Source organism: Malassezia restricta, chromosome III (assembly GCF_003290485.1).
Source record: "Malassezia restricta chromosome III, complete sequence".
Taxonomy (NCBI): domain Eukaryota; kingdom Fungi; phylum Basidiomycota; class Malasseziomycetes; order Malasseziales; family Malasseziaceae; genus Malassezia; species Malassezia restricta.
This window is the reverse complement of record NC_040195.1, coordinates 210,632-236,161: the sequence shown is the minus strand read 5'-3', so window position 1 is coordinate 236,161 and position 25,530 is coordinate 210,632. Positions and strand designations below refer to the sequence as shown.

At 47.8% G+C, this 25,530-nt stretch overlaps 12 protein-coding genes across 12 annotated transcripts; 5 read left to right on the top strand and 7 right to left on the bottom strand.

Moving 5' to 3' along the window:
• Positions 1-5: 5 nt before the first annotated feature.
• On the bottom strand, positions 6-2,607 carry MRET_1748 (histone deacetylase HOS3; the record flags this gene model as incomplete). Its single annotated transcript, XM_027628375.1, has 2 exons — positions 6-976; positions 1,128-2,607. The coding sequence occupies 2 exons, from the start codon at positions 2,605-2,607 to the stop codon at positions 6-8; spliced, it is 2,451 nt and encodes an 816-aa protein (XP_027484115.1).
• A 165-nt stretch (positions 2,608-2,772) lies between these two features.
• Positions 2,773-3,903, top strand: MRET_1747 (V-type H+-transporting ATPase subunit d; the record flags this gene model as incomplete). Its single annotated transcript, XM_027628374.1, has 3 exons — positions 2,773-3,682; positions 3,721-3,843; positions 3,872-3,903. The coding sequence occupies 3 exons, from the start codon at positions 2,773-2,775 to the stop codon at positions 3,901-3,903; spliced, it is 1,065 nt and encodes a 354-aa protein (XP_027484315.1).
• A 124-nt stretch (positions 3,904-4,027) lies between these two features.
• On the top strand, positions 4,028-8,229 carry MRET_1746 (ATP-dependent RNA helicase DHX37/DHR1; the record flags this gene model as incomplete). The annotated part of the gene is made up of 2 exons (XM_027628373.1): positions 4,028-5,756; positions 5,789-8,229. The coding sequence occupies 2 exons, from the start codon at positions 4,028-4,030 to the stop codon at positions 8,227-8,229; spliced, it is 4,170 nt and encodes a 1,389-aa protein (XP_027484316.1).
• A 2-nt stretch (positions 8,230-8,231) lies between these two features.
• MRET_1745 (acyl-coenzyme A thioesterase 13) lies at positions 8,232-8,838 on the bottom strand (the record flags this gene model as incomplete). Its single annotated transcript, XM_027628372.1, has 4 exons — positions 8,232-8,344; positions 8,373-8,618; positions 8,647-8,750; positions 8,774-8,838. The coding sequence occupies 4 exons, from the start codon at positions 8,836-8,838 to the stop codon at positions 8,232-8,234; spliced, it is 528 nt and encodes a 175-aa protein (XP_027484313.1).
• Positions 8,839-9,246: 408 nt separating this feature from the next.
• On the bottom strand, positions 9,247-12,186 carry MRET_1744 (uncharacterized protein; the record flags this gene model as incomplete). The annotated part of the gene is made up of 1 exon (XM_027628371.1): positions 9,247-12,186. The coding sequence occupies one exon, from the start codon at positions 12,184-12,186 to the stop codon at positions 9,247-9,249; it is 2,940 nt and encodes a 979-aa protein (XP_027484314.1).
• Positions 12,187-12,337: 151 nt separating this feature from the next.
• MRET_1743 (integral membrane protein required for ER to golgi transport) lies at positions 12,338-12,658 on the bottom strand (the record flags this gene model as incomplete). The annotated part of the gene is made up of 3 exons (XM_027628370.1): positions 12,338-12,393; positions 12,432-12,545; positions 12,571-12,658. The coding sequence occupies 3 exons, from the start codon at positions 12,656-12,658 to the stop codon at positions 12,338-12,340; spliced, it is 258 nt and encodes an 85-aa protein (XP_027484163.1).
• Positions 12,659-12,906: 248 nt separating this feature from the next.
• Positions 12,907-14,072, top strand: MRET_1742 (phosphatidyl synthase; the record flags this gene model as incomplete). The annotated part of the gene is made up of 3 exons (XM_027628369.1): positions 12,907-13,695; positions 13,720-13,900; positions 13,927-14,072. 3 exons carry the CDS (start codon positions 12,907-12,909, stop codon positions 14,070-14,072), a joined length of 1,116 nt encoding a protein of 371 aa, XP_027484165.1.
• An 85-nt stretch (positions 14,073-14,157) lies between these two features.
• Positions 14,158-15,141, bottom strand: MRET_1741 (uncharacterized protein; the record flags this gene model as incomplete). Its single annotated transcript, XM_027628368.1, has 1 exon — positions 14,158-15,141. The coding sequence occupies one exon, from the start codon at positions 15,139-15,141 to the stop codon at positions 14,158-14,160; it is 984 nt and encodes a 327-aa protein (XP_027484158.1).
• Positions 15,142-15,254: 113 nt separating this feature from the next.
• MRET_1740 (OPT oligopeptide transporter protein) lies at positions 15,255-17,537 on the bottom strand (the record flags this gene model as incomplete). The annotated part of the gene is made up of 1 exon (XM_027628367.1): positions 15,255-17,537. One exon carries the CDS (start codon positions 17,535-17,537, stop codon positions 15,255-15,257), a length of 2,283 nt encoding a protein of 760 aa, XP_027484161.1.
• A 177-nt stretch (positions 17,538-17,714) lies between these two features.
• Positions 17,715-18,725, top strand: MRET_1739 (membrane associated DnaJ chaperone; the record flags this gene model as incomplete). The annotated part of the gene is made up of 1 exon (XM_027628366.1): positions 17,715-18,725. One exon carries the CDS (start codon positions 17,715-17,717, stop codon positions 18,723-18,725), a length of 1,011 nt encoding a protein of 336 aa, XP_027484717.1.
• Positions 18,726-18,789: 64 nt separating this feature from the next.
• MRET_1738 (uncharacterized protein) lies at positions 18,790-20,925 on the bottom strand (the record flags this gene model as incomplete). Its single annotated transcript, XM_027628365.1, has 1 exon — positions 18,790-20,925. One exon carries the CDS (start codon positions 20,923-20,925, stop codon positions 18,790-18,792), a length of 2,136 nt encoding a protein of 711 aa, XP_027484716.1.
• A 107-nt stretch (positions 20,926-21,032) lies between these two features.
• On the top strand, positions 21,033-25,523 carry MRET_1737 (cohesin loading factor subunit SCC2; the record flags this gene model as incomplete). The annotated part of the gene is made up of 1 exon (XM_027628364.1): positions 21,033-25,523. One exon carries the CDS (start codon positions 21,033-21,035, stop codon positions 25,521-25,523), a length of 4,491 nt encoding a protein of 1,496 aa, XP_027484642.1.
• Positions 25,524-25,530: the final 7 nt, after the last annotated feature.

Here is a 25,530-nt window from a genome sequence, read left to right as displayed (position 1 = left end):
TACCATTAGAAAGCCTGATGCTCCTGCAAATGCAGACGGTCCATCAAGTCGAGCAAAGCACTCGAGTCCTCGTCTTTGATTGATGAAGACTGTACAATTGGAGTAGTTGGTCCGGCGCTTTCTACAGGTAAAGCACCGGGCACAAGGTTCGCAGGGTCTTCACCCTTGCGAGGCGTAGCTGGTAGTGCCGGAGCGTTTGGCATGGGTTTGGCTGACGCTCTTGCGTGTGATCTTGAGCGCACAGGGGTTGGATGAGCCAGCATGGCCGCATGAGAGCGCGTTCGTCGTATTGTTCGGTCGCGCAGAATGTGTCCGCCTGGCGTTACTCGGGTCGGTGTGGCCAAGTCCAAGTCCAACCCACGCGTCAATGACTTCCGCGGTGTGGAAGGTAAACTGCTGAATTCTAGTGGTTGTGCGTTGGTGCCGCAGACGCGCTGGAAGGATGCAAAGTGTTCTGATGCACGGACCACCCATGCCGGCTGTGCCGCTGTGCTGCGACGGCTTACACTGGCAAGTTCAGACCGGTGAGCACGTTGCAAAACTCGTTTAGACATTTTTTGCAGATGCGACACATTGTCCAGACTCCATGGCGCTTGAGTGCGTGTCCATGTGTCGGTAGACCATGGCATCTCCGAGAGACCACCGATGTGTGCCAGAGCACCGCTCGTCAATGCTCGATCCGAGTAGCCGCCCTCCAACACACTGATGAGTTTACCATCAGCTACTTCATCAGCAAGTGAGGCAGAGTCTTTTGCGAAACGCGCGTAAAACTGCGGTGGGACATGCTTTCCATGTCGCTGCATACCAGGATACTCGTAGGTACACCCATCGAAACCGCACGAGATCATAATGAGCGTGCGTTGTGCATGCGCTTGGGTCTCGTGAATGAATCGGCGCGCCTGCTCGAACAGTTGGGTATACTTGGTCTCATACAATCGTACAAATTCGGCATCATCACGATGCGTTTCGAGATGCACTGACGTTAGTCTGTCCCTAAGTGTCGCGCCATGCGCTCAGATATCTGTCGCAGGTCGTCACAAGGTGCCTGTTCAGCTCCTTCAGACCTTTTACTAGAAAATTTGCCTTATAAAGCAAAATCATTGCGCACAGGTAGTCGAAGTACGTACCATTCCAAATCCATTGCCCATGTGCACCGGCTAAGCATACACTCGCATTCCGGATCAGATCAGGATCCCCGTTCTCACAGGGGAAACTTTCAATGTCATGGAGACTTCCGTAAAACACGCGTTGAGCACGAGGCCCCACAAGTGACTCTTCATATAGCATTTTTTCCCAGGGCGTCCTGGCTGCCTCTGCGGCCTTAGCAGCCTGCCTTGAACTGCCCGTGCCTGAGCGTTGCATGTTCCGTAACATCGATTGGAGCTTGGCGTGTCGCTGCGCATCAGCTGCAGCAGCATCTGAATTACGACGCCATGCCAAAGCCTGCGTACCGTTGCCATGATGCAAGTCAATATCGAGAATCACAACGCGGTCGATAGCATGAGAACGATACGCGTGTGCAGCTGCGACCATCACATTGTTTACCCAACAGAATCCCGATGGCTCAGCGCCACAGCAATGGTGCCCTGGTGGGCGTGACAAGACAAAGGCCCGCTTGGCTGGTATATGTGCTTTTGTTTGGACCGGGGGTATATCGGCCAGGCCAGCCTTTGTAGGGAAAATCTGCTCTGAAGTAAGTACAGACGGATCCGCCTTAGCTCCTGTGACAACACGATCCACTGCTTCAACGCAAGCGCCCAGTGCGTGGCATATCGCTTCGCGAGAGCCTCCGTCGCTCGTATCAGATACGCCTTGTGCATGTGGACCACAAAGGTACAAATCGCCTTGAGGTAACATTTCAGGTATTTCGCTCGGATGCATACGTTCATCGCCTTCCCCATCACTGGATGTTGCATCGGAAAGGTCTGCATTCGCACTGTGTGATCGGGGCAAAGCTCCAGGCGGATCATGTGGTGCTTTCGCGGCCAATATTGATAGGCGAGCCAAATGTGAGGTAGGAGGCTCTTCTTCGGATTTGAGCTGATATTCCGTTTGTGTCGAGTACATCGCAGGCTCATTAGCATAGGCGTGGATATCCGCAAGCGAAGCCTCAGGCTCGTCCATTTGGAGTATGCGAGATGTCTTGAACATACGCAGTGGACTCTCACGCTCTTCCATTGTCATGTTCGACAACATTGTAGCCAGATGTTCTGGATGCGTTCGGGAACAAGCTGCAAGTTTTTCGCTCACACCGTACACACCTGCAATACCCAGAAGAACAGCACGGATACGTTGTGGTCGCTCGACAATGTTTGACTTGTCCACACCACGCACATAGCGATGCTTTAATACAGAAGGTGCTAAGAGAACATCGAGTTTGGACGCCACAGGCACCCATTCCGTGGTAATGTTTTCTGACGTGCTGAGAGCATGAGCAGACGATCGATACAGTTCAGAAGTTTTGGCCTCGGCAGAGGCTCTTTCCCGAATAATGCCATCAGGAGGATTCCTTACCTGGCCTGTATCTACTGAATCATCCTGGATGGGTGGCGCGCTCCCAGAGTCTTTTGGTGGCCTTCTGGCCGGCAGCTTGACAATCAACACCATGCAACGCGCCACACGCCTAGGAAACAGGCGCGCGTTTCGCAACACCCTGCATAGGTCAAGCGCCCCTATTCGGCCGAATCCACGTGCTGCGCGGGCGGTGCATAAGACGGATCCCAGCAACGTCACTGTCGTGACGTACTGAGTTGCTCTGTGACGTCGCTTAGCATGGAGGGGCTCACGTTTAATATCAATGGCGGCTACTTAGAGGGCGTCGTGAGAGGGTATAAAAACTCAATGCTCACCCCAACAAACTACCAAGCGCTGACGCAGTGCGAAAATCTGGAGGATCTCCGCATGCAATTGTCAGCGACGGATTATGGCAACTTTCTTGCGAATGAGCCATCGCCTCTCGCCACCTCCGCCATTGCTCATCGTGCTACTCTCAAGTTGGTTAGTGAGTTCGAGTACCTTCGCGACAATGCAACTGCGCCTCTGAGCAAGTTCCTTGACTACCTAACTTATTCGTACATGATCGACAATGTTATTCTGCTGATCACCGGTACATTACACGGCCGCGACACGCACGAGCTACTGGACCGGTGTCACCCGCTTGGATGGTTCGACACTCTCCCGGCACTGTGCGTCGCGACCAACGTCGAAGAGTTGTATCGCACCGTATTGGTGGAAACACCTCTTTCCTTGTATTTCCGGGACTGCTTTTCGTCGTCAGACCTTGATGATCTGAACATTGAGATTATCCGTAACAAATTATACAAGGCATACCTGGAAGATTTTGCTAATTTCTGCCAGTCTATTGGTGGCCCCACTGCAGAGAGCATGGGCGAACTTCTTGCTTTCGAGGCGGACCGCCGTACGATCAATATAACCATCAACTCGTTTGGTACACTCCTGAGCAAAACAGAACGTGCGCGCCTGTTCCCAAACATGGGAAAGCTGTTTCCCGGCGGTAACAACGCGCTTGCCAAAGCCGATGAGCTCGATCAGGTCAAGGGCATTGTTGAGTCTGTGCCTGAATATCGCCGTCTTTTCGATGACAACAGCATCGCAGGCATTGGATCGGCTGATATTACCTTTGAGACGATCGAAGATAAAATGTTTGAGTACGAGGTTGAGCGTACGTATAAGTACACATCATGCATACTGACAGCTCAGTCAATCGACAGCTCACCATGACACAGTTCCAGTACGGTATCTTCTATTCGTGGCTCAAGCTCAAAGAGCAAGAAATTCGCTCAATATGTTGGATTTCAGAATGTATTGCCCAGAATGCTAGGGGTAAGTGAAATGTTTTGCTTACGTTTAGATCGCATCCATGACTTTGTGCCCCCTGTGTAGCTCTGTAACGCCCAGCCCTTGTAGCTTAATCCTACTTGTCACTATCTTTGTCAGCACACACAAGGCAAGAAAAAATTGTTGCGCCTCCACACCTCATATTCGATCTACCACGCGACGAGGGACGATGAGGCCTAAGCCTCGAGAGCGATTCAATGCAAAGGCGCGAAAATCTCAAGTGGGAGGATCATCCCACAAAGGTAAAAAGTCTAGGAGAGAGCGTCAAATAATCGAAGCTGATTCTAACGCACAAATTATTGATGAGGCAACACGCGATGCACTCGCTGAGCAGGACCGTCAACGCCGTCAATTACTCCGTGAAGGCGGCAATGACGAAACTATGAAGATCTCATCAAAAAAGCGTAAGCGCCTTGATAAATTTATACAAGCGAAACTTCGCAAAGAGGAAAAAGCTCGTGTCCTGGAAAAGTTAGCTAAGTCTTCTGCCGAAATAGGCGACCGGACAGAGCTTGTCAGCGCCGCCACACTTGGAACAGGCCATGTAACAAAGGAAGCTGAACGGGTTAAAAAAATAATGAATGGGCCAGATGCAAGGAAAAAGTCGCGCCCAGCTGTCCTTACGATTGAAGAAGATGATCAAGATAATGATCTTGATGCTAAAGACGACAAAAATCCCTCTGAACTTGCCCGCGAACATGTATTACCAGATATGGATGACAGACAGCACCGTATTTTGGAAGCCTTGAAAAAATTCGAGCCGAAACAAGAGGCTGCGTGTGCCAAAAATACGGTCCCTGTTGTTGTTGGCTCAGCCCTCGCCAAAGATGCAAACAATGTGCCTATCCAACCTGTAATGCGAAAGCGTCAACGAAAAGGGAATGTAAATGGAAGAAGCAACCTACCGATTGTAGCGCGCGTTATGCGCGGAAAACATGAAATGGAAGAGACCAATGATACGGATAGCAGTTTTGATACCGAGGATGACGACACTGACAGCCCTCAGGAAGAATCAGAACAAGACGAGGATCTAGACATTCCGATGAACGTTTTTGATGTGGACCAGCTCGTCGCAGAGAGACGAGCACAGGAGCAAGATAATGAGTCTATTGCTACCGACGATCTCGAGAGCGAAGAAGCCGATACTGATGCTGATGAAGAGACAGTTTTGCTGGAAGCTATGCGTCTTAGAGGAATGCTGCCAACTAAAGAAGGTACTATACCAGATCATTTCCTATCGAAAATGCAAGCCCCCAAAAATCTGAAGGAAAAATATGTTGAACTACATGAGAAAACTAACGACACGGACGAAATAGGCGAAGTTTCGGGCAAGTCCGAAGAGAGCAGTGAGGAGGCTTATTCTTCAGAGTCTGATGAAGACAGTTTAGAGAGTTTTAGCTCGAAAGATCTTCAAGAACGCTCATCAAAACGTAGGGGTATTGGTGAATCTAGTCGAAGTCGCGGATTTAAAGAGTGGGCCAATGAGGCTCTCCAGCTTGCACGTCCGAAAGGTAAGGATGACGATGAGCGACCATTGGAGCCTGTGGGAGGTTTCGTGGATCGCGTACGTGACCTAGGTCCTCAGGATGGTAAAATACGTGGTCCTCTTGGGCAAGACTTGTCGGATGTCCGATCGGCATTTACGCAACAATACTTTGACGAAGAGGCATTTTTTCGCGGTTTAGGTGAAAAAGCACCCCTTCGGCATGTGGCTGTTAAACGACCGAGTGATCTCCAAGAGGCAAGACTGCAACTTCCTGTCGTAAGCGAAGAAGATGCAGTGCTCCGAACAATTTTTGAGAATCCAGTAACTGTTTTATGTGGTGAGACTGGAAGTGGTAAAACGACGCAAGTGCCGCAATTCTTGTACGAGGCGGGTTTTGGCTCAAAAGGAAGTGGTACGTAAGCGATGACTATCTGACGCATACAGCCAACCCAGGTATGATCGGCATCACACAGCCTCGTCGCGTTGCTGCTGTGAGTATGGCGCGACGAGTAGCACACGAGCTACAGCTATCGAATAATCATGTTTCACACCAAATTCGGTATGATGCAACAACAAGTCCACACACGCAAATCAAGTTCATGACAGATGGTGTTCTTCTTCGTGAACTTGCACAGGATCTTACACTGGCGAAATACAGTATTGTAATCGTGGACGAGGCACATGAGCGCAGCGTCAATACCGATGTGCTTATTGGTATGCTCAGTCGTGTGGTGAAATTGCGTGAAAAGCGCTGGATTGATGCAAAAGAGAAAGGCATGGACGCGCCCAGACCACTGCGACTTGTCATCATGAGTGCAACATTGCGAGTCAACGACTTTACCAAGAATTCGATGCTGTTCTCCACGCCACCTCCTGTTGTTCATATTGGCGCAAGACAACATCCTGTGACGATTCACTTTAATCGTCGAACGGTCCAAGATTATGTGACAGAAGCTATCAAAAAGACAAGTAAAATTCACACACGCCTACCGCCGGGTGGAATTCTGCTTTTCATGACTGGTCAACAGGAGGTGCAAACTGTATGTCGAAAGCTCTCGCAACGTTATGGGGCAGATGCTCTCTCTAAATATACGATCGAAGCGGTAAAACCTGCTATGTCTACTCGCATAGCCGAACCAGAGGCAGAAGAGATGGATCTCGGAACCGCAGAAGATCTGGATGTGGACGATGACTTGGATAATGAAGTACAAGAAGACGAAGAGGCGCTTGATTCTGACGATGAATCACTGCCGCTGGCTGAATCTGACACACCGATGCACATCTTACCTTTGTACTCTCTTTTACCTTCTTCAGAGCAACAACGTGTGTTTGAAGATCCACCAGAAAATACGCGCCTGGTTGTCGTGGCCACAAACGTGGCCGAAACGTCTATCACAATTCCCAATATCAAATATGTTGTTGACTGTGGTCGCGCTAAAGAGCGCCAGATTGACCCACGCAGTCAAGTACAGTCGTATGATATATCATGGATCAGCAAAGCTAGTGCTGCTCAACGTGCTGGTCGTGCTGGTCGCACGGGACCTGGGCACTGCTACCGCCTATATTCTTCAGCTTTGTATGAAGAGCTTTTCCACGACTTCAGTGTGCCGGAAATTCTACGCACACCTGTCGATGGACTCGTTTTGCAAATGAAAGCCATGAACATTGACAATGTGGCAAACTTTCCATTCCCTACCCCTCCTAATCGCTCTGCGCTAATAGGGTCAGAACGCATGCTGGTTCATCTGGGTGCTTTGGAGAATTCGGACGCCGTATCGGGTAGCAAGCGAGTCGTGCATACTTCCGTTACAAGTCTGGGAAAAGTCATGGCATTGTTTCCTGTTGCACCGCGTTATGCAAAGCTCATAGCTCAAGGGCATCAACATGACTGTATGGCGTATGTCATTGCGATTGTTGCTGCTATGAGTGTGGGCGACATTTTCGAGCGTGAAGACTCATTGGCTCTCAAGATGACTGCGGAAAATCAGGCTCAAGCCAAAGAACTTCGACGTGCAATGCGTTCTGCATACTTTAAAGCGCTACAGGTGTTTGACGCTTTGGGTGATGGTCAAAGTGATGTATTCCGTCTTCTCAGTGTGGTTGGTGCGTATAGCCACGAGGCGTTGCGTGGTAGTTCTGTGGCATTTTGTCGCGACAATTTTGTAAGACAAAAAGCGATGGAAGAAATCCACAAGCTACGTGCACAGCTGAGCAATGTGGTGCAGGCCAATCTTTCGGGTCTTTCGGAGCGGCAATTGCGGCAACTCCAAAATCCTAGCTTGCCAGCACCTAACGCAGTGCAAATAAAAGTGTTGCGCCAACTGCTTGCTTCAATCTATATTGACCGTGTGGCTGTGCGTGCTGATATTGTTGGTGCACCTGAGGCAGAGTTGGCGCCTGCAGCCCAAGGAACCAAAATGGCCAGCACCCGACGCGTCCCATACGTGGCATTAGGCGTTCCTGGGCCTGTCTACATTCACACGAGTTCCACCTTTTACCATCGTCCTCCACCGGAATGGCTCGTGTTTGGTGAAGTTTACCAAAGTGCACCGAAGGATGCATCACTAGATAATGAAGAAGAAAAACCACGCACGATATTTCTCAAAATGCTGACCAAGATCAACCCTGCATGGATCCATACGCTGGGTCGATCTTTATGTACATTTTCTCAGACCACAGAAGAACCAGGTACATCGGCTCTTTCAGACTCCATCAAAGCGTTGAAGCGGGGAGAAAGATCCTCACTTCAGCGCCATGTTGTGATAACGCCTCGTTATGGTGGATCTCTACAAGATGGCGGTGCCGCAGGCGGTCAGGGGTGGGAACTCCCCGCATTCACTGCCAAACAAGTACTGGTCAATGGGCGATGGTCACTACAGACCTGATGCTAGGCACCTTCAGGCATCTTTCCAGACACCACATTCTCTCCTGTTTTATCGAACATAACGTTATCCGTGGCTTTAGAACCCATACGGATATACTTCGTATGACTTCCATAGGCTGCGTTGTGAGATACACGCGTACACACCAAGCAACTCGTTTGAGTCAACGTCACGGAGTTCCGTACGAGTGTATGCAAGTGTTTTACCCATACTAATGATCTCGCTTGTAACTCGGATCACATCGCCGGCCTTACCGGCAGGTCGTGCAAACGTTGCGTTGATGTCCGTGGACACACCCGTGTTTCGATAACCATTCGTGGCCACCGCAAGAGAGCCACCAGAGTCAATCAACGTCATTACCACACCTCCGTGCATGGATCCAGCGCGATTCACTGCATAAGTCATCATGATATCACATACAATGTTCAGGCTTGACACTGAAGCGGGCATCCATGTAACCGGGTCGAGCTGAAACGACGCTTAGGGGCGAAGTCGTGCGGTAATCATGTCCCTCAACATCCAGCCTTTTGTTAGTTTATAAACATACATCCACTTGTGAACGCGACGCACAAAGCGCAAGCACGGTGTACGCAGTACGGCTGAATTGAACATGGTGTATGACTGATGCCAGGTGCTTCGCCCAACACTTCAATTTCTCACCTCCACATATAACCCATGCCGTTTCCCCGCAGACTGAACTTGCGAGCGAGATTTCTATGATCCATGGACTTTGTTCAAGTTGTGGACAGTCAATCTGCAAATGAGACGGGATAGAAATGATAAACTTTCATCGATATTCAGCTCTCAAGTTCGCTTTACAGTGCATGCACTACTGCATGCGGCAACTTTCAAAGATGCGTAAATTCGTCCTTTAGTCGTTGAAATCCATAAGTGAAATTAAAACGCCAAGTGCCTTGAGCAATCACCTATTTATCAGATCGTCTGCCCATGATGAAGTGAAGTAAGCGTTACTTAGAAGAATAAAATATATAAATTAGTGCTGCTAGCGCCCATCAAGTCCTACGAATCTAATAATAAGGTGTCGCGATTTGGATTCCATGTAGCGGCCTGCGAATTTTCCATGGACAACCGTTCAGGTAAGGGTGAAGGACCATATGCGTGGATATTTGGATCGTACATGTAAGCCGCCGGAACGTCATCTCCTGCATCAGCACCAACAAGCATGCTGTGAGTATCCGTCATGCTACCAGGGACAGGAGGCATCATCCAGGGCATGTAAGGAACGGGTGGCATTTGCATTGTCGAATGCAGAAGCATCATTCGAATTTGTGAATTTTCCTCCTGCAAGCGTCGCAGCATAGCTTCTTTTTCCGCAATGATTTCAGCTTGAGGGTGCTTTTTACCCAAAGGTTCTAGATCTTCGTCACTGGATGGTGTGTCATTAACGTGTTGCAACGAAATAAGTGGCATATCGTCGTCGCCTTTTGGTATCCACTGTGGTTGACTTAGCTCAAAGCGAGATGTCCTGCTCATCTTTTCGGTAGATGGCACCGTGCTGTGTGAGCCTTTATCTTCGTCAGATGAATCATCAAGCCATGCGTCAGCCTTATCATCATCATGCACCTCCTGAGTATCCTCCAATTCGCGGATTTCTTCAGAAGTTGGGTAGACAATTGCTGAGGCAATACCAGGCTCCATAACCGCGTCCATAGTTGCGTGTTGGTCGTTTTTCGGAGTTTCATACCTTCGTTTCTCATCCTCCCATAACGTCTGCTGACCGAAAAGGCGTTGCATACGTTCACGTGTATCATCGTTGAATATATGATCGTTTATTGCGGAATGGTGACCATAATGCTTGGCGGCTTGTTGCCGATCTAATTCATGACGAGTTGCTTTGTCAATCAAATTCGTACCGTAAAGACGTCCGGCAGGCCGACGATCATCATTCCACGGTATCTCACCATCAGCTTCATCGTCAATGATAGTGTCGTCGTCATCAATGTCTTCATCTGCTGCATTTAAAAACGTCTCATCATCCGAGATAGGTGAACTACCATGTTTGGTAGCCAAAAACCTTTTGTTCTTCGCTAATGCATGCAATCGCTGTCTTTCGCGCTTCTCTCGCTTTCGACGCAGACGTTCGCGACGGCAACGCTTTTCAGCAAGTGCTTCGTCACGTTTGTGAATACGCACATCCATTAGGGGAAGTTCGTCGTCAGAATCATCATCGTCCGCCGCCAAATCGGCAAAGTACTTTGATGCATTTGTGAAATGTTCCCAGCCCCAGCCCTCACGGTCTTCGTCGCGATTAACAAGAACATTACGGAACAAAGCAGTCGATGGATGTAAAGCTCGGCGTCCCAAATGAGCAGGTATTTCGACAGGGGCAAATGTGCCAACATCATTTTTAATGGAAGGTACAATGACACCACCATCCATAACAAAGCTCCCATGCGGAGTGAAAAAATTGTCCAGAGACCGATAGTCAATCGAAAGAGAGCTCAAAGGCATTGGAATACAAATATATGATGGGATAGCAGAACGCCTTTGCGTGCCAACACCCTCATCCGTCACATAAAATGACGCAGACGTGTGAGACATACCAGGCGCCACAGCCAAATCGGGAGTAACAGGAACATGCTCAAACAATTGGCTGGGCCTAATTGTAGTGGCACTAGAAGGAGCCCGTTCTGAAACAGGATCCGTTGGTAGGGGCGAATGGAGACTGACACCAATCATGTCATCATCTTTGGTGGAAGGAATTGAGTGCGTCACGTTCACTTCGTCTGGTACCGGAGAGAGTCCAGCAAGATGCGGGTATGTGGATGATTCACCTGATGGAGAAATCGATGTATGTACAGATGGAAGGGTGAACCGCTTCTTAGTCGCCGTCTTGAACGGATTTAAACGATGTGACCAGCGTGTGCTTACAGGATAATCATTTTCAGAATGAAAAGGTGCATGCAACTGATATTCACCCTCAGTTTGCTCAGAATCACGAGCAGTAGCAGGCGAGTGAATATCAGGGAGCGCCTGACCATACAAGATGCCTGCTTCATCAGCCACAGAGTGCATTTCACCGGGCCAGCCAGACACAGAGAGAGAGTGTCTGCGACCACTAGGCCGCCGTACAGAAATTTGTCGCTTCAGAACACGTTGTCGAAAAGACGGTAGGTCGCGGTTATCGGAGCCAAGTTCAATGCCAAGCGCGTTGATTTGGGCGTCCTCGTTCGACCCGGCGTAAGATGCCATTGCAACGTTCAGAATATCAGATGATTTTTCCATACTTCGTGACATGCTAGAATCCTCGTTGGAAGACATGCTCACATCCAAATTTGGAGTGCTTTCAGGGTGCTCTTTCATCTGTTGAATACGATGCAATAAAAAGTCTGCGCGTGAATCAAGTCCCGGATCAGACAGCTGGGGCATAGAATGAGAGGTTTTTAATGTGGCTTTCTCAGATTCGTTTGAAAGTGACAGTGATGGTTCAGGTTCCTGTCCATTCTCCATAGTCATATTGGCGTGGTGTAAAACGTCTATCATAGGCGATCCAAATGTATTGGGATGAAGATCCAACTTAACCGCATCACCATTTTTTTGATTGTCAGAGGCAGAGACATAGTCAGATAATTCATCCTCATCCCATTTAGCCGACAAGCCAACGAAGTTTCGCGAAAGCTCTTGGACCGATGCGAGAGGGTATGTATAAACAGGCCGTATACTGTCCGAACTTTGTGAGTCTCGGAATAATGCGCTTTCAGTGGCATATTTTGGAAGCATGATAGAATCGTGATACTCTGGTGGCATCTCATTTTGTTGCGATAGCAGCATCAAACGATGCTGAATTAATTCATTGTCTGCTTCAATAAGTGCGGCAGCGAGCTGCATTCGCCGTCTCATTCGGCGCTCCTCTTTTTTCTGATGCTTGAATAAAACATCCTGGGAATGAGTTGATACCGACGGCCACAATGCTGACGGGCCCACACCGCCGTCGGACATCGGCAGAGAAGGTCCACTCATCAAGCCAGTTGTTGATCTCTACATGACACGCCCGATTTGCCAGAAGCCCGATCGCATAGATCTGTAATGTGTTTGGGGTCGTGCACCTCTTGTAATATCAGGATTTGGTATGATTGCATGCAATAACTATTTACCCGAGAATTAGCTCATAGATAATGACGAGGACGTTGATGATGATCAAAGGAACTGAAAACGTTAGTACAGTGGGAAGGAGAAGGACATACTGCGTAGTAATACTCGAACAGCACTTATAAGATGAATTAAGCGCTGTTTGACGCCTGAATCGCCATCTCCTGCATCCAAGCTGCTGAGAGAACGGGGATTTGTAGACCATCCGACTAAATATAAGTAGATCTGACGTACTTCGACTTAAGAATCGCTCTTCATTTAGGATAGCGATGCTGTTTACCAGTAACAATGCCACATAGAAAATGGTACCGAGACCCAGCATGTTTTTGCGAGAGCACCGACAATAAGAAGATATAGATTCGTACGATACAACAAGTGCTGTTGTATGAGAGCACAAACGTTACTTCTTGAGGCAAGACTCTCCCCACCCAGTTACGTAGTATGGAGGCGAGCCTTGAATGATTTCGACGAGCCCACAGTGCCACGTGCGTATGGAGGCGTGTATAACGAACAGCACGATAAGGTCGCGACTATCACTAAGCGGCGCACTTGCAGGCGGCTTGAGGCATCATGTTGTTCTCCGGTTTGCTGAGACGAACTATGTCAATAGCACCACGTATGGCAGCTCGAAGCTGGCGCTTATCTTCATCAAGGGGTTATAGCTCTTTGGCTATTGCATTTGATATCGATGGTGTTCTTAAGCAAGGTCCAAAGGTCCTCCCTGAAGCGATCCGGACAATTCGCATGTTAGAAGGCGATAATCCATGGAACCGTAAAGTTCCCTACTTATTTATCACCAACAGTGGTGGCAAAAGTGAAGCTGTGAGAGCTAAGGATCTGTCGAACGATTTTCAAACACATGTGACATCTGATCAAGTTGTACAAGCTCATACAGTGATGCGCTCGTTAACTGAGAAGTATCGAGACAGTCCCATTTTAATGCTTGGCGGTCCTGATTACCCGCCCGGTTCATCTCGTGGGGTTCTTGAAAGTTACGGATTTCGACAAGTCTATACGGCACATGACTTGCATGCTTATGCTACCTCCTCGTTTCCATATGCACGCCCAGGCAAGGACCAGGAGCCTGCGCTTCGTCGTGTCGACTTTTCCAAAGTCCAATTTGAGGCCATTTTTGTGTTCCACGATAGTCGTGAGTGGGGTCGGGATATTCAGTATGCCGTGGATCTAATGCGAGCAGATCGTGGCGTGTTCGGCACTGTACTTACCAATGAAGAAATCCGGAGGCGCTCGCCTATGCCTATATACTTCTCTCATGCTGATTTATTGTGGGGAAATGATTTTTCCGTTGCTCGACTGGGACAGGGTGCGTTTAGGGTGGCGCTAGAAGCAGTATTCAAGGTGCGTCGATCAGGCTAACAACAGCGTGTTACAAATGGTATCGAGTTGAATGCGCATGTTTTTGGCAAACCGGAAGTGTCAACATATAACTATGCTAATTCTCTTCTTCAGGGTCTGTTACAGGCGTCCTTGAAAGATGCACGAGCAAGGATCACTCCCCAAAACGTGTGGATGATAGGTGACAACCCTTTTTCAGATATTTTGGGTGCGTTCATATACCTCTGACATCAGGCGCAAACAATTATGGATGGTCGTCTGCTCTTGTTCGCACTGGCGTATATCGAGACGTGGAAGGTCCACCAGCGCACACGCCAACTATACTATCGGACAACGTGGAACAAGCAGTTCAATCCATCATGCAGCGAACGTGGTCATAACTCTCACCAATGATGCAAATCTCTATATTTTACAACTCTATGCGTCTTGCTTGAAAGATCATATATACAACAAAAGTAAGGGCCTTTAGACTTTTGACGCAAAGTTATCACGCACTTTTTTGGCATGATGCAATATTCCAGAGAGAGTATCTTTTGTCAAGGGCACGCACGAATCATCCTTGTTCTCCATAGGTTCTTTCACTTGCATCGACATAGTGCCAAGCGCGATAGCACCAATGACTTCTTCGTCATTGTCGATTGTTGTATCATGTCGATTCAAAATGGTTTGATTTGCATGCGATAAATTTAAACGGACGGATTGGGAATGACCCAACCCTGAGTCACCATTAGAAGAGCCCAAATTAAGAAAGTATGCTTCTCGACGAGCGTCACCTTGCTCTTTTTGCGACAAGTTGCTGTGAATGCTAGGAGCGTACTGCGGTTTCTGCGAAAGGTCATCCGCATCGCCCGCAGCATCTTTTTTCAACGACATCCGACTTCTTCGTCTAGACAACTCAGTTTCCATTCCCTTTTTATGGATGTTGGAAGAGCGTCGACGTAGCCAAGGCGGGAAAACAGTTTGTGCAGGAGTTGGAAGGCCGACAATAAAAGTTGTCTGCACACTGGCATTAGGTGGCTTCAAACCTTGCACTTGAGAAGTATCAGATTTGCCGCATGCATCCAATCGTACATTTGATGTGATTGTACGATCAAATGCTACTGATATTGGTTGCAAATCATTCCAAGACAACTTGGTATTAGTATCAGACGCGGTTAAAACTTTATGCTCGTAAATCGGGGGAGGGTTTTCGGTTGGTATATTGTACACGGCTGATGAAACAGTTTCTTGAGGCATGTTAGTACTATAGCGACGTTGTAAAACGAAGATGCGCAATATCACCATACCCAGGAGCCCTATAACCACTGCAATTGCAATGACAGCAAACGTCAAGAAGGGCAGATGAAAACCCCTACCATTATCATCCACTTTTGCATCATCACGAACTTGAAATCTATTTTCAGCTGCTGCATCACGTATTGACCACGTATTTTGAATTCGAACAAACATATCCCCAGTACGTGTGTGGGGTGACCGTGGTAAAAGGAAAGGCGTCGGCGTGAAAGTCTCCGTATGCAATATAAGATAAGGTTGACTAAACTACTGAAAGGATGCGGGGCAAATCAGTCAACCTTGCAATGCTCCACGTCCGTATCACTCGATTGGAAGAAATGAGGTGTGCCGTACCAGCGAAACAACGTGATGGATAGTAAAAAGACGGTTAGAGCATTCACAGAAGAGCCAGCATCCAATGCGGCTGAAAGGACATAGTTGTACTTCCTGAACCAATGAGGGTAACGCTCACGCATCCATTTCTGCGAAAGGAACGCACACACAAAGCCTCCCAACATAATGTTGGTTGGCGTTGCAGGAGGTGCAATGGCTCCGTGAAGCAATATAGGTATGACGATTCGGCTGTAAATGGTATCTTTTGACTTCTTTAAAGCATGTCGCACATGATATCTGTGAAGGAGCCACGGGATTAAAGGTAAGACCACACCTAGTGCAAAGCCCCAGTACAAGTACAGATAATTGCCAGCAAAGAAACGCTGAGGGCCAACTGCACCCCAAATAATAGACGCAGAGCGGAAAATTTGTACTTTACGTCCATCCCATTGTCCCGTGGGGTCCGATGCGCTTCCGTCTAAAAATGCGCGGTACCCGTTTTCAGGCGCGAGCACCACACACACAACCATGTAGTTCACGATAGATCCAATCACAGTTCCTAAAAGCTGTGCCAAAAACATATGCTTTGGGTTAATTTTCATGTAGTGAGCAAGCTTCAAATCACCAATCATGTCCAAGGCCTGTGCACAGCTCATATAGCCATAGCACTTCCAGCACACATTGCCGATAGGTTTTCCTGGAATAAGGTACCCAGCCACGAATTCTGTAATCACATTCAGACCCACACCTGTATCGCTGACAGCTTTTAAAATCCCAATGGGAATCAAGAAAAATAAAGACATGCCCACTGACAGGAGCAGTCCCCAAACTGGGAATTGCAATGGCGTCGTTGACACAAGGATCACAGCACTTCCAAGAGACAGTAGCAACGTTATGATGTACCAAGATTGTGGTACCAATGGATACTCTTTCATAAGCTGGTTGTGGATATCTGAGTACAATGGATCCCATAATGCCTTTTTAATTTCTTTGCCATGCCATAATAATACATGCGTGATGGTACTGGTAAGCATGGCAAAACTAATACCATATGAGATAGCAAAGAATGGCGTTAGGAGCATGGGTTTGTATGTCGCCCAAGCACTCTCATTAAGAGTGTTATCTGGATGAAGCACGGCGTTCACGTCAAAGGTCTGGTAAGAGGTATTGTACAGTGCCGAGCTGAGAACAGACGGAAACGACTTGGCGTTCCAGAAATTCGTGAAATATAGTAGAGGCATAACAACGTACATCATGAGGATGAGACCGCTGTAAAAATTGAGGGATGCCCACCATGGCGTATACAATGGGCCGCTGTTACCAAGGACATTCCAATCAAAACTAAGATTTGCGATACCAAATCCTTTGTATCCTGAGCTCAAAATTTGCGTTATTCTGCTGCGATGGAAATAGCATAGAACGGCAATGCTGCTCAGTGTAGGGAATAAAGTGGTAGGGATGAATTGGTACACAAAAATAGCCGCAAAAGTAATAAGGAAAAAACGCATGCGCTTTTGGGTTTTGAGAGAGACATCATCATGAAGGGTATTAAAGAGTGACACAGTTACTAGAGCGCTTGGAAATACCATCGAAGGTGGTCGGACAAGTAAATTGTACACGAGACCAGCAAAGCCGAAACCAATGACCTGAGTAGTGATAAGGAGCGTGAGGGACGGAATAACAGACATGTGCTGACCAAAAAACAATTCTTGAATGTTAATGATGTCTGATGCATATGCACTGGTTGCACCGGAAGACACTGTCACGGCAATTAAAACATGTTCTTTCACACTGAATGGACCTGGATTTAAACGAAACCGCCAGCCAAGGAGGTTGACCTCGCGATCCGGCAGAAGGCGTGCAAGCCACCTACCGAGAGGTAATGTTACAAGTATCACAAAATATGTGCTGAAAGATGGCGCATTCGACTTATAGAAAAAAAGTTGTGACATGCCCGCACCCAGGATTGTGAATATACTTCCAAGCAGGACTGCACGTAATGTGAGCGACGGTAAAAATGGATCATCTGTTTCTGGCACGACCTGTCGCACAAGATGATGTGAGTCATCTTCCTCATTCATTCCAAATCTGTCGTGTTTATCATGACCAATGTCGTATCTTTCCTCATCAAGCAGCCTTAGCTCAACATTGTCTCTTGGCTCATTTATTCTTTCCAACTCTTCCTGTACTGCATTTTGATCGCGCGTACGCACAGCCTCTGATATTCGCCTATTATGCATCAAAATTTAGTCACTAAAGCAAGCTCACGGCGGTAGGCACAAGTGACAGTGTGGAGTCCAAAGATAGAGCGACGGAATGGCTCGCTAAAGAGGCACTGATGTATTCGTTGAACGCGACTGATTACTCCACGTGCCGGTTCTCCACACACAAGTTCTTGCATCATATCCGCCATGTCCATGTACGGGGTGCTACAAGTGTTAGGAACACAGGCGCTCATCTTCGGTGGATGGAGCATAATTGATGCCATCGGAACAAAAATTATTCTTGAAGCATTGTATAAAATACCCATCGCTCGATTTCAACTTAAGCGTCCTCCGCCGCGCACGTTGGCAGCCAAGTCACACTTCGAAACTGCACGCATTTTGGTTGCATTAGCCTACTTTTTGTATTGTGCAGGGAGAATTGTCTTATATATGGAGCCAAGTGTTTACAAGGCCCTTGAAATAGATGTCACTGCCAGTGACACTGCCATCAAGCGACGATTTCGCGAGCTGGCCAAAATGTATCACCCGGACAAGGTCGGAGAAGAGCATGCAGACGTCTTCCGACTCTTGCATGAAAAGTACTCTTTGATATCAGATCCTGATACGCGGCTGCTATATAATATGTTTGGACCCAGAATTGCTCTTTGGGAAAGGCTCAGCACCCAGACGGAATATATTCATAACGGCTTCAAGGAATTAGTCTATCAGCATATTTCCATGCTTCTTCAACAAGGTCTAGGACTCGTTTTACATCTTAACCGGTGGACTTCGCGTTCCATGAATGTTGGCTCAATGTGGGCTCTGCTGCTTCAGTCATGTGTATTTATATTTCAAATGCGAATGCTGACTGATGAAAGGTGGTCAACGTGGCTTGGATATGCAACCGGGCTTGCCGTATTCCAGGCTGTGAGCATGATAACAAACATGCTATTTCCATGCATTCTTTTGCTTCAACAATGTAATATAAGCTTTGACCAGCTTCTTACGGCTGGTAGTTGGAAACATTTTCGATTTGCACGAGACCCGCAGCCAGTGCTGATCGAATCACCTGACATGCTTGCAAAAGCGCATATGTTACACACTCTTCGTCGTGAGCCTGAAACACTCTCTGAAGCGCGTGAGCAAATCAATATATTGGTTGCAGCAGTAAAGCAACTAGATGAAAGTACCAAAAAAATTTCAGCAACCGAGTCAGATTCATAGTAGAAATACTACATATATTCGTGATACGTGTGCAGCTTGGAGCATTCATTATACATATACAACATTAGTACCCACCCTGGAGAAGCTCAATAAAGGCCGCTGCAATTAACAACAGCCCAAATGGAACTAGGAATAAAACGACCAAAAATTCTTGCCAGCGACGTCGTCTTCGCGACTTTCTCTGCAGCTCGCATTCTTTCCGTGCGAGCAATATCAGTGTAGCGTCATCACAATTATTAGATGAATGCTCATTCGTATGATTTGGTATACTTATACTCATCGGATGACATGGGTGCCCATGATCATCAAGAGGCGGGTTCTCTGAGTTCTCAGAAAGGAGTGGCTCTGTATCCTCCGATGCATAAGATGTTTTACCAATCAAAGTACTAAGCGGTGATAACAAAAAGCGACTGATGCGCCGGCGCATCGAATTGCTTTGAAGAAGTAAGATAGCTCGTGGTCTGCGAATTTTGAATAGCACCAGCCAGTTCAAAGCAGGGAGTATGAAGCCGACGACGGCTCCGAGAATACCAATGTATTCCAAAGAACGCAAGAATCGAAGCTCTTCGCCTTCTTTCTCATTTCGCCGAAAAACGCCCCCCACACCAGAAAAGTAAGCTGGAAAAGCAGTAATAGACCAAAGAATAATGGCGGCCAATTTGTCCTGAAGTGATTTACCTCTTTGCCATGCTTGTACGTCCTGAGGCACATTGTTCATCTGACGTACAAGTGGGCTATGCCAGGAAGATGGAAGCCACGCTGGGCTAAACATTTGAGGGGCACTAGGCCTTGTCTGAGCATTGGCTTGCTGTCGGATAATATGTGGTGTAGGCGGAGTCATGTTGCGGAGGGGATGCAGATTGAGTAACTTGAAGAAGCGGCTCCAACAAGATCGAGCGGATGCGAGACATACAGTGAGATGGGCGGCAAGGAGAAGAATGAAGAGTCCTCTGGCCGCATTGATATAATTATCATCCAAGGGGAATGCATTAAAAAAATTGGCATGGAGTCCTGCGCTAAGCTTTGACGTGCCAACAAGGCCGACGTCAACACCAAGAACATACGTCACGAGGAGCATGAGTATGACTTGACAAAGCTGCGCAAAAAAGAATGCCATCACATTTGAATCGTAAGCCGTTTTGCGACGTAGGCTGCGACTGTGAGCAAGAACTTGAACGGGTGATGCGCTGAGTACAAGTAAGGGTAACATGGCTGTACTAGCCCATGGCCACGAGTTATCTGGTAGATAAGGCTGGGGCACCAAAACCATTGATTCTTCGCCCGACAAATTCCTTGAACCTTTCCGGAGGCCAGTTATGGTCCATTCATTTATGCGCATGAGCAAAATGCCAATAATGGCGGGATAAAATAATAAAACTGTCCATGACTGAATTTGAAACATGTTCCTCTTAGGTGTGGTTGTCAACAGGAGAGGAAGTGTCAGAAATCCACCAACAGCAAGGGTGACAAAGGCCCTATCATGGAATATTTGGCCTCTGATTGTATAGTGCATGAATACCTGGATAAGCAAATCCGTCATGGCATGGTAAGCAATGACAGCAGCGCCCGTGCAATACACAACGAGCGCTATACTACTAAGGGCATGCCCAATATTCTTTTTCCATCGTGTGTTCATGCCAAACGCTTTACTTGTGATTGATTCAATTGTACTGCCACCGACATAGCGACCAAGGCTCACCCATAAGCCACCGCCGAATATACTCAACAAGGCTACCAGTGTGAGAATTAACATTCCAGGTACGACGTCCGTTTTCGAGAAGTATACAGGAATGGCAAGCAGCACACCTGGATGAAGACTGGATGAAAACATGTTCATCGCCACATGTCCTGTTGACAAGGTGCCAGGCTCTGCTGAGCCGATCAGAAGAGTGCGCCACCAATTCGACATGGAGGGGAATTCCCTTTTCCTGCGTCGTCTCTCTCCTGTAAGTTGTAATGGTGGGACGATGGAGCCTGGTTGATTTGTGCGCGCTTGACCATCGTCATCGTTGTCGCTGTCTTCATCCCAAACACGGACCATACCGTGATTAAATTCATCCAGCTCGCGATCATAGTCATCATCCAGTTCAGCCTCTTCACAAGGATCTTCATTGTCGTGAATTTGAATCACATCTTCGAAAGGCCCTTCTGAAACGCCATTCTCATTGTCACGCCGATGCACGTCGGGTTCATGGTCCATGACGAGCGGGTGACAGATTGGAAAGTGGAGAGGATTTATATCCCAAAGCGCCTCGCGCACGCGTCCATTGTGTGGCGCGCGCCCATTAGAACCATTTGCTCAGAAGAATGGCGCCCGTGCCAGGAGCGCTAAAATCTGCGGTATCTCCGCCTGCCTTACGTGCTGTAGCCTCAAGTGATCATGCAGAATACCCTCAATTTTCAGCCGATGCGTATGAAGCTTTGGCGGACGACATGCCTAGCCGGTTCCGTCCAGAATTGATGCAGTATGCGAAGAAGCATGCGCTTGAGGAACACGATCAAGATACGCCGCAGAAGAATGTCCGTACGAGTAATGATTCATTCACGAATGAAAATGACTCTGGCTGGGATTTTGATGACTCCCAGCTTTATTCAGGAGAGTCACTCCTCCTCACATCGGACGCCCCACCGTCGTCACCGGTCCCCGCGAGCGATGCCATCCGAACGCCGTCCACATCTGCACAGCTACTTACTCAATTTCTAGAAGCGCTTGAATATGATGCAATGGAGTGCGACACTGAAAAGCCACGCGGAACTCTGGTTAGACGTGTTGAAGCGGAGGTGGTCCTACAGCCCTCATCCATTACCCAGCTCTATGGTCTTCTCCGGCAATGTACGCGTGATACGGAAAAAGCATTGTCTGCGGGAGTGACTTTATCAGATGGCATTCCACGCACTCTTTTGGACGTGGATGCCCAATTGCTCTCTGGTATGCTTTCCAAACTGGAGACCACGATGGGAGACTCACAGACCGTTCTAAGCCCTGATATGGAATATGCCAATTTAGAAAAATCTCTTCAGGACTCTATATCCTTACTACTTTCTGCCAAATGTTGCTTGCTAACGTTTTCCGTCGACCAGCTGCCCAAATACTTAGTTTCTGAGGAGTTGCTAGAGCGCTGCTTGGATATATTAAAACTGTCGCTGGAAACACTGGTTTTACCACTTGTGGAAGCATGTGCGAGCATTACTCCTAGCGGAATCGCTCATGATCTCCTACGCGGGTCGGTGCCTTCTTCACTCACTTCAGCTTTGGATTCTCACATGCACCATGTTTGCTCTGCTCTAACACTACTTGAGCCTTTATTTTCCTTAACAAGCATTACTATCCCTGAAGCGCTCATGATACGCTGTGTATATATCGCGCTGTCTCCCTTGTTCACGCAGGATCGTGTTATACCCGCAAAACATGCCAGTGATTTGACCTACACTCATGCTCATGCGCTACGACCTCTCCGTCTATCCTGTTTTCATATTTTGCGTAATTTGTTCGCATTTTATCCACAACAGCGCGCATGGATCGTGGGAGAGATTCTCGTGTCGATTCTTCGCCTGCCCGATCTTCGTCAGCGCAAGCGTCATTTTCGTCTTGCTAATAATCAGAAAATCTATGTGATCACAGCACTCCTTTTGCAGCTCATTCAAGCATCCTCGTATGAGTTGCCCGCGTCACACGAACTAAGTTTGGCTTGGTTTTTCGACGCCGAAACCAGAGCACAGCATGAAAAACCCCCTTGTCAAAGTCATCAGGAACATGTGCATGCGCTCGCAAGCACAATTGCAGCGTTCCTGATCCAGAAAAGTGGAGAGGCCAAGATGGCCAAAAACACTGCCGATGTGAGTTATGCTGCGATTGTGTATGCCATCCTGGAAGATTTACTCACATTGGTGCCCTTACCAGATTGGCCGGCTGCTCCTGTCTTGCTTTCATGCTTCATGCGATTATTTGTGAATGTACTGAACGAGCCTAAAAGTACCATGGATGCCAAAACGATGGCGTTGGATCATCTTGGACTAACTGCAGCCTATATATATTCAACGAAAGAGCAGCCCCGCCCCAAGCATGCGCATCTTCGCCTGAATCCCATGTCGGTACTTAGTGAGCATTGTGATGTGGATGCATTGCATGAATGGAAGCTTGCTTACTTCGGTGTGATCCAGCGGGTGCAAAAGGACTCCAAAGACAAAGCTACATTGATTCATACCCGGAGCTTTCATCGTGCACAGTATTTATTTGACTTGGCTTTGGCGATGCGATTGTCTGATGAGAAAGATCATGGTGCGCGATTTGAGACCGCAATTACTCAATGTGTGCAGCAGGTGGATCGCATAGAAGGAGTTCCTCCTATCGACTCGTACCTTTACGCACAGTATATACTTCAAGGTACTACTTTTATCAAGTATGCATATCTCCTAAAACCACTGGTGCAGGCAGCACGTTCGCCCGTCCTTACCATCCGTCTTAGGGCGTTGCGTGGGCTGGCGAATGTGGTGGGATCTAACTCCAACTTGCTTGATGACTCTTCTATTCTCGATACAGTGGTGATGCATCTCTCCGATACCAGTGCCAATGTGCGAGAAGTGTGCGTGTCTATTCTGGCAGCATACCTTGAAGACAAACCTGCGCAAGTGCCGACATACTTGGCTATGCTCTCAGATCGTGTCATGGATACAGCAGTGAGTGTTCGAAAACGCGTGATTCGGTTTCTCCGTGATGCGTACTTGCTCCATCTTGACTATGATACCAAACTCATGACACTTTTTCGCATGCTTCAATGCGTGCACGATATTGATCCTACAGCTCAAGTTCTTGCCATGGAATGCTTGGAGTATGTGCTGTTCAACGAACAGGTCGGAGAAAAGCCGACAGAAATGGCCCGTCTCCTAGCTGATTTATGCATCAAGATCCGTGAACGACCATCTCCCTTAGAAGAGTTTCTGCGTCGTCTGGGAAGAGATCATGCTAACCCTGCTTTGTCGGACACATTCGGCGAACTAGTAGACGAACTTATCAGTGGCTTGTTCGTGGACAATATGGATGCAATCACGATGCGGGATCGACTGCGTGTAGTTCACGTCCTCTGTTATACGCATCCGAGTGTGCTGACCGTCAATCGAGCAAAGCAGCTATTACCCTACGTTGATGGAGCAGAAAGTTTTGAGGAGCTGGCTGTCATGGAAGAACTATTGCGCATCTTCTCAACGTGTTTGTGCCATATGCCTCGAACGGCTCGTGCCTTTGCTGTATCTCTCGAAGCGGTGCTTACTCGTCTCTTATCGCGTTGCACAATTTCACCTGGTTCATCAACATTGGAAGCACTAATCCAATGTTTCTGTTGCGTGATTCAATACCAAACAAAAAACTATGTCTTGTTACAAAAGACGTATCACTCTTGCTTGGGCAAATTTTTTTCTGTGCAGCCGAAAGAGATCGACGCTAACGCATCTTTAGTCCTTTGTATCACAGCCTTGCTATGTGCCTATGGACCGTGGCAATCGGCGCAACAATCCAACAGCCTTGATGAGGTGTTTGGACATTTAATGAGGCTACATGCATCATCTGAAGCGAAGTCTCTTATACCCATACTCACCGCTTTGGGCTACATTTTGAGTGCATACCCAGCAAAATTCCTCGATCCAACGCTGACATCGACGTTGGATACAATTCTTCAACAAGGCACACCACATGAGCGATACTTGGTTTTGCGCGCATTTTTCGCTTTTCTAGAAAACGACGCTGGCAAAGAGCCGCAGTTATCTAGCACTGACATGCTGAGCAATTTGACCGGTAAGGCGTACAGTGACGCCGGCTTGGCCTCAGGACTGATTCAGCGCTTCGCGGATCCCGTTCTTCATGGCGTACTAGAAGTTGAATCACCCCCAATTCAGCGTATGGCAAGTGATATTCTCAGAATTGCCGTATTGCAAGGCTTGTCTCATCCTATGCAGGTTGTTCCGACATTGGTCGCGCTGGAAACTAGCCAGGATTCAGTGCTTCGTTCGCGTGCAGCGCACTTGCATCGTCATTTGTATTCAAAGCATGCCTCGCTTCTTGTGTCAAGGTACAACGAATGTATACGGGCTTCTTTCCAATTTCAATGTTCGTTAACACAGCATCCACGTGGATATCAACAAGATGCACAGGTTCATGCACTTTTTCAGACCTGGTACGATATTCTCGGTGAGAATCGAAGTATGCGACTTGCTTTTCTCAGGACACTAACTCGCCTTTTAAGCATGTCCGCCGAATGTACGGATGCAGACGTTGACTTCGGACTGTTCGTGGCGGATAATCTAGCATTACTGGAGTACCGCGTAGTGGAAGAGCCTCTCTTGGTGATTCATGAACTGAAGGTGCTACATGCTGTGATGGGTGGGCACATGACCAGTCTAATTGAGCGTAAACTCCGCACCGATGAAAATCAGCGGACGCCTAGCCCTTTGACCGACGAGGAATGTGAAGATATTCCCAAACCAAAATCAGACTTGAGTTCCGCGGCATCGAGTTTCTTGGCGCTATCAAAAAGTGTGTGTATCGCCCGAATGATACCCGCTCTTCGGCAGCACATCAAACGTATGTACAAACTTTCTGAGAGAAAGTGTGCGAGCTATGAACCCGGAAAGCGTACAACGATGGGAGATCGTATCACTGTTCGAGCATCCTCGGACCCGAACAGGTGTCTTTTTGATTTTGATCTTTCTCTTCCCCAGACATACTCTGAGGCACGCGAATATCTCGAAGAATTTGTCGATGAGAGAGATGATGCAGGTACAGATTCCGAGTTGGAATATGAGTAGATACCCA